This window comes from Nematolebias whitei, chromosome 9, assembly GCF_014905685.2.
Source record: "Nematolebias whitei isolate Nwh7 chromosome 9, NemWhi1, whole genome shotgun sequence".
Taxonomy (NCBI): Eukaryota; Metazoa; Chordata; class Actinopteri; order Cyprinodontiformes; family Rivulidae; genus Nematolebias; species Nematolebias whitei.
In genome coordinates, this window is record NC_056506.1 from 33,790,218 (window position 1) to 33,798,054 (window position 7,837).

General features: G+C 39.4%; 1 protein-coding gene across 1 annotated transcript in view; it reads right to left on the minus strand.

The window, feature by feature from the left end:
* The window catches only part of pax3a (paired box 3a), a 16,989-nt gene extending 13,926 nt beyond the window's left edge, over positions 1-3,063 (minus strand). The window contains exons 1-4 of the mRNA XM_037681671.1: positions 2,934-3,063; positions 2,349-2,584; positions 1,892-2,021; positions 1,661-1,804 (exon numbers count right to left, since the gene is read on the minus strand). Of these exons, the coding sequence (XP_037537599.1) occupies positions 1,661-1,804; positions 1,892-2,021; positions 2,349-2,584; positions 2,934-3,018 (595 nt within the window). The 5' untranslated portion in view covers positions 3,019-3,063. The remainder of the gene's footprint in view (positions 1-1,660; positions 1,805-1,891; positions 2,022-2,348; positions 2,585-2,933) is intronic.
* Between the last annotated feature and the right edge of the window lie 4,774 nt (positions 3,064-7,837).

Below are 7,837 nucleotides of genomic sequence, written 5' to 3' on the forward strand. Positions count from 1 at the left end.
ATATACATGATCCAAACAACAACAATAATTTGAGCACTTGCCGACTTAGACACGGCGCTGTCCTGTACGTTTAATCCCACAAACCTCAGCGCTCCTTTTTCCCAGACAAATAAATCTAAATGAGTCAGCTTTGATCTCAGCACTTAAGGAAAGCCAACAATGGAGGTAGAGGAGAAAGGGGCAGAGAGCAACAGGCCTCTCCCCAACACAACAATGGCCTCTGCAAACACCTACTTAATCAATATTTGGCCAGAAGACACTCTTTCAGTCCCCAAATCAGCCTTTTCACATTCTAATGAAGTGCCATAAAAGAGGAAAAACAACAACTACTTTCACAAAAGGCACAGGAATAAAATAGTGTTGGTCTGTTTAGCAATAATCTTAGCTGTTTGCTTTGGAGAAACATTTACAAATTTATTTTTGCTTTGCATCAAATAGTCCACAAAGCTTAGTGACAACAAACAAAGCAAATTAAAATTTAAAACCTTTGGAAAAGTATTTATTGATGATAACTAATGGATTACTTTATTTGCGATCAGCACAATCTGTTAGAAGTCAGTGGATGTGGATTGGATTCAGCGCCCAGAGCGAAAGGTGTGTGTGTGGGGGGGGGGGGGGGGGGGGTGTGGGGGGGGGGGGGGGGGGGGGGGGGGGGGGGGACTTTGTCGGTGATGAAAGTGGTGAGAAATAAAAGGTTTGGATTTATATTCTAATGCGGAGGAGAGGTTCCCTCAGATCACTTGGCTAAGGGCGTCGGGCTCGCTGCGCAAAGACGAAAACGACCCGTGCGTAAAAAGTAACCAAAAGGTTCGATTTGATCTGAAGCTGTGGGGGTCTTGTCTGCTGCAAACTTTCTCTACAACTTTATAGGGCTTGTATCTTATAAAATTGACAAGAGGCCAGAATTTTTAATCAATCTGCAACATGTGCAAAGCAAAAATAAATAAATCAAAATAATTTGCAAACATTGGTTCTGTCCCCGGAGACCTGGTAAATGATATCTTCATTATCTATTTTTTTTTCTTGCAATAACGGATCAGTCCAACAGGTCGTAAATCAACAGGTGTTTCACTAAAAGCATGGCTTCTTCTCCTGTTGCCAAAGATGGAAAAAAAAATCCGAGAATTGGCATTTCTTTGCGCAAAATAAACCCCTGGGCCCGTCGGTGTCCCTGAATAATTCATCGCTCATTGCGGGTCCAGAATGTCTTCTCTCGCTCTTTTGTCAGCGCAGTTTTTCTCTCCCTTCTTTTCTTTCCTCATTTTGAAAAGCTCTGGCATCTTTTTTTTTTTTTTTTTTTTTGTACACCACTGAGCCGCTCACTAGTTTGGCCTTTGTGCGCGTCAGACTGAGGTGAGACTCAATGGACTCTCCGCGCTTTGTTCCCCGAAGTTCATCCTCAAGTATCCGATTAAGTGAAGAAGAAAAAAAAGTTTTCTCAAGCTGGAAGGTTAGACAAATATTTGGTTTAATAATAAATAAAAGACAATTTGGGCATCTTTTAACTGTCGGAGTTTTATGCGTAAAAATGATTAAACAATATTAACTTTTTTAGATAATTTGGTGCAATTGGTGACCACAGATATCCATGTATTTTTTATGTTTTAATTTAAATTAACAGGTTCCCTCCTGATGGGACAGAGAACAGAGTTGAACTCACATCTGTCTCCCAGGATGCCATCGATGCTGTGTTTGGTCCGAGGCTCGTTTTCATCCATCGTCCTCCTCACCACCTCCTCCTCCTCCTCCTCTTCCTCACCGACTCCGCCGAATTTAGAGCGCATGACGCGGCTGATGGAGCTCACTTAAGAAAAAAGGGGACAAAGTCAGATAATAATTCATACTCAAACAGAAATCTGCGTGTCGTTTTGTATGTTTTTGCTGAGTTTACCTGAAGGGACGGTGTTTCTGTCGCAGACGCCATCTTTAAGCAGTTTGTCCCTGATTTCCCAGCTGAACATGCCGGGATTGTGTCTCTTGTACTCTTCGATTTTCTTGTCCACTTCTGGAGAAGCGGTTTGCTTAAAGTAGACACACACAAAAAATAACATATAATATAATATTTGTCTTGTGCGTTGGGTTTATATTTGAAGTTTGCAACAAACCCAATAAACTGATTTACTCTGAAATAAAAGTTTCCCCAAACAGAAACTGTTGCTTTTCTTGCAGGGAGTAAGATTTTGATAATTACTTCATTTTCTATTTAAAAAAAAAATATCTCAATTTAAATTATTTTTCCTCTATAAATTACTTTAGAGGTCATGGCTGTATGATTTTTAAATAATATTTTGATCTGAATATGGAAAACCTGCAGAATGAAACTTATTATTAGAGAGTTTCTCCCTCACCTTTGGCTTGCTGCCTCCGATGGCTCCAGGCCTGATGGAGCCCGTTTCCTGGTACCTGCAGAGGATTTTGGACACGCAACCGTGGGACACTCGCAGCTGGCGCGAGATGACGCACGGCCGGATGCCGTGATGGGCCATCTCCACGATTTTGTGCCGGATGTGGTTGGGCAGAGGTCTGCCATTGATGAAGACCCCACCGAGCTGGTTGACCCGACCCTGTCCCAACGGCGTGGAAACTGGACAACAAGGACATCTCAGAATATTCTTTAAGAACTCCAAAAACCGCCTTCAGGTGTGATCTGTATCGCCAAGACTGCACTGTTCAGCAAAGTTGGCAAAACTACTAAGTTGCAATTTAAATTTAAAAATTGTGCAAAGAAAAATTACATTAAAAATACTAAACCCATACAGAGATTTTTAAATTAAAACTAGTGAAATTTGCGCTTTGGTTCCATTAAAAAAAAAGACATTTATTGAATTACTTCATGATTAAGAGTTGTTCAGGGTTGTGTTGAAATTTGTCAACTTTGCTGAAGTCGATTTAAAGTTGTGCTCCTCTTCAAATGAGCAGCAGCTTCTTCTTACCCTCCAGAGAGTATCCTCCACGCGGGTAGTTCTGGTGAGGAGAGGGTCTCATCATTCTCGGTAAACCTCCTGCGAGCGCCGCCATGACTCCTGACTGTGTCAGGCGACTCTTCCAGTGGATCTGCCTCTGCTTGTCTGTTAAATCCAACTATGTACACTCTTTAAAGTTGAGCTTCGTCGCCCCCCCTCACACCGCCACCCTTCAGCCTCCTTCCTCCCTGCGCGTAACCCGTGCGTAACAGGTTGGAGACCAAACCCGAGAGCAGTGGATCCGAGGCCTGAGAGCAGCAGCTGAGTATCCAGAGGTCGGTCCGGTTGTGTTTGGACTTCTGAAAGTCCTGAGGTGGATTAGGATGATGCTTTGAGTGGATGGATGGAAGTCAAAGATTTTTATCCGAGCTCGCTGTCCCCTCTGACTCGGAGCTGCGCGCGCTGATTGGTTAAAGATCCGGACATTTGGAGGCAGGAGGGGCTCTTTGATTGGACAGAAGGAGACAAGTTCTGCTTGGACCGAGCGCACGAGGTCAACTTGTCACAAGCACAAAAACTTTTCCCAAATAAAACTATTAAATATGTGAAGTTTAGGCTTCAAGGGACCTGAATAAAACTGTTTGGTTGTGAATGTCAAGAGACGAATTTGAATCAGTCCGAATAAAAAGAGTTCCACAGCAAAACATTACATTTAGTTTTATAAAGTCACAATATAGGGAAAAATAAAATTTAAATAGGAATTGTAATAATCGAATAATTTTTAGGGCATCCTCAAAGTAATATAATATTTATTGTATTTTATATTCTTTTAATATTTAACCATTTAGAAAAGATACCCTTTTAAAAATATTATTATTACTACTACTATTATTATTATTATTAATAATATTTTTAATATTAATATTAATTTTATTAAAAACCTAAAATAGCAAAAGTTTATTTATTTATTTATTTGCTCTGTTTTGTTTTAAAACTAATTATAAATTTTGGTGTCGCACAAAAAAAAAAACCCGGCAGATTTGCTTGAAATCTAAAACTAAAATTAAAAACCGAAGCACCCTATGAACCTTTCTCTTTGTAAATAACTTAAATTTAAACAATAATAATTTAAATCAAAAGCCTTTAGCAGAAGTTCGTGCGCGCAGCGGGCACGGTGAAGAGGAGAGAATCCTGTCTGTTTACATCTCCCGGTGCTGATGATGGGGGGCTAGGGATCCGATCCGACCCGCGCGCACAGCTCCGCGTGCTCCTCGGACAGTTGCGCACACGGAACAATAGAAAGCAGCGCGCGGCCTCGTGGCTGAGTGTGACACATCCGTGGAAATGCAGCACCGCGCGCACACTGGACCACATGAGGGATCACTTGACTTCTCCGCAGCTTGTACAGATGTGATAATTGCACTAATTAGGCGTGTTTAATGGACCCGAACCTTCTCCTTCATGTCTGTGTCCTCCTGGTCCATCTCCTCTCTCACATCCTGTGGATGATTACTTGCTCACGAGCTCCTCAAGCAAACTCATGTCTGACTGTGGAAGAAACCCAAAACACAACAAACTGTAACAGATAAAACTTGTCTTCTTTTTTTTTTTTTTGCTCCATCTTGTTTTCAAAAGGCGATGGAAAGAAGCCAGATGTTTTGATCAAGCTACTGGTGGAACATGTGTAAGATAAGTGGGCATCAGATTTTAGATCTTAAGAGGAGAGTTGTATCCTCACTTTAATGTTTAGTTTGGTGCAACACTCCACAAGCCTCGTGTGTAGTTTTACTCCTTTTGAAAAAAAAATGGACAGAGAACATGTGGAAACATTATACCTCTATAAAAGCACGAACGGGGGGCATAGAAAGTTATCATACTAAAGTTTGACTATCATGAAAAGGATATCGGATCTACCATGACCAATCGATTACAGGGCCAAGCTGGGTCAGAAATGTGCTGCGGAGGTGGACAAAACGCAGAAATAAAGAAGAAAATGGAGCTCTGAGGGGGGAAACTGTTGCATGTAGCTGGCAAACACACAGAATGAGCCAGGAGGCTACACAATCTAAACAAGTTGCCAAGTCTTTCATAAACAGATTATTTTTTTTCCTGAACAGGCATCAGGGACTTGATGATGCTGTGAGCTGTTTGAATCAAAAAAAAAAAACTGGACCAAGTTCAGTTCTGTTCGTGATGAACACGACATCAGATGTGAATCCAGATAAGAGTTTTAAAAGAAATCCTCACAGGAGTAGCTGTTGGAGGTTCTGACCCATCTGGACTCGTATGAACTGGTCTCATATGAACATGGCTGCTGGCTGTAAAACAGCATGTTCTCACCGTGTGTTGTCCCTGAAGTGATCGTGATCTGCTGCTAAATTAGAGCAAATGTCTCATTTCATCACTTTGTTGGCGTCTACAAGGGTTTATTTTCAGTTTGAATCATTTTGCTTACCCCTCCTTTAAAAAAAAAGGTCTCACAAGTTGCCTGTTTGCAAAATGAAAAAAGCTGTTATAAATAAAAACTATAGATGCATTTATTAAAATTCTATTGTTGCTCATTCAAACACGGTTCAGATAGTCTGTGTATGTGCAAAACCTTAAACACTTCCAGCACTTTGAAATCCTCCTGATTTTTATAGAAGTGACTAAAGCAGAAAAATAAATGCGCAGAGCAGACGCATGACCAATGCTGCAAACTGACAAGATGCCCCCCCCCCCCAATGTCAAGTTACTAAATCAGAACAAAACTAATTCCAGTTTTCTTTCATATTGTAAGCTAAAAAAAATGGACAAATACGGCAAAAACTAAAACACTGAAACAGCTTAGCTTCACCTATTCCATTACATCACACCATCTGCAAGGCATTATGGGTACGACCTGGACAGAACTTTACCTGATGGTGTGTTTTCAGTGAGGCTCATACTTGCACCTGCACATGTGTTTGACCTTTAAAACTGTAGGTGTGGTCGTGTGCAAAGTCAACGCTCTCAAACAGCAAAGACATTATGATGGTTTTTTATTTATTTATTCTGATAAATGTATTTATTAGAGTTTGGTAAAAAACTTCGGAGCTGTGCTTATTGTGCAAATCTGGGGTGGTGCTTTGCTAAAGTTGTGTTAACTGTAACTTAATTGTTTTACTGCAGTTTTTAGCAATCATTACAAAAATCTGTAAGTGGCATACATTTTCAAAGTCAAAAGTTGTCAACTTTAGCCCTAATGTAAAAAAAAATGCAAACCTTATGGGGAGGGACTAAATATTTAGTTATTTAGTTAAATAAGTGTCATGTTCAAATTTTAACTTGAATGACAGGGATGGGCTCAGAGTGCCCATGATTTAAGTTTTCATTCAGCTTTATCAACATTTTATGCTTTAGCTGCTCATTTAACAACAATTTTAAATGTATTTGAATCACACCAAGCAGGCTTTGTGTAAAACATGAATAAATCAAAGTTCTGAGGATCAGATAAACATCTCACAGGTCACAGGTTGGACTGAGGAGATGTATTCTCCTGTTGATGCTACATGGCACCATTAAAAGACGGAGCGTTTTCCTCGTGTGTTTGATCTGATCTCAGTATTTGTGGCCCTCAGCCGTTCAGTGGGAACTCAACCCAGAGGGTGGTGGTGGTGGTGGGGGGGGGGCAGTTATCATAACAAAGACCTGTAAGATGAACTCAGGTGGAGGAGAAGAATCCAAACAGAGCAGCGCAGCCGCGGGGCATTCAGGCTTTAATTAATAGTTCGGCTCGTTAGTTCTGTAGGCCCAAACCGCTGAGGTGCCAGTTCCTGGTCTCATGATGAAGATGCAGTCCGAACGTAGTCTTCACCTCTCTGTGTCTGAGGAAGTGTCAGGTGGTGCAACACACTGAGGTGGATTTCCTCATCCAGGCCTTCCAAACGAAGAAAACCTGATTTATCGTTCACTGTTGGTTCAAGAACAATCCAGCGCAATTCATTTATAAAGAAAACTGTAAAAGAGTGGAATTAAATCTAAAAACAAACAAAAAAAAGGCATGACAAGCATTAAACGCAATAAATGACAAACTCCATCATTGTTTTGACTTTTATATAATTTAAAAAAAACGTACAAATATTGTTGGTGTTTAACGCTTTTAAATGCCTGAGTGTCAAACAGAACAAATAGATCTTCATGAATAAAAGATCTTACTGAAGCTACAACATTATTAATAACAGTAAAAGTTTTATTTTATTTTTACTTTGGACACAAGAGAAGTTTAAAAATACAACTACAATTATAGCATTAAAATAATAGAAATAGTGGAGATCCTTTTAAGTCACACTCTCAAACAGTGTGACCAGAACAGTTTATCATCATAACATAAACTTTGTTTCCTGGTTGTGTATTTTATTCATGTTGCCATAACTTGTTCTATATTGCTTTAATTACAATAAAGTTCTAGTGTTTGTGTTTTCAGATATGACAATTGAAAAATAGTGCAATGCTAAAAAAGTAAAAGTGAGTAGAGCAAAGTATCAGAATGGTAAAAATAGATAACTTTAATAGACTTATAAATAACATTCCTCCAATTAATTAAAAAAATATATTATGACTGGTGCTTCTTGTCGTTTACCATTTCTTAATGTTCAAGGATTGTAAAGGAAAGTTGCAAGCAAAAAGTAACTTTAAAAGTTTTTATCTGTCAAGACTTAAGTATCACCACCTGAATATTTATTTTTTAATTTATTGCAAACTATCTCAGAAACTTTATTTGATTTACTACTGCTGCATTAACATGCATACAAAGATTCAGCCACAAGAGGGCGCGCTGGTTTCTATCTATCTATCTATCTATCTATCTATCTATCTATCTATCTATCTATCTATCTATCTATCTATCTATCTATCTATCTATCTATCTATCTATCTATCTATCTATCTATCTATCTATCTATCTATCTGTCTGT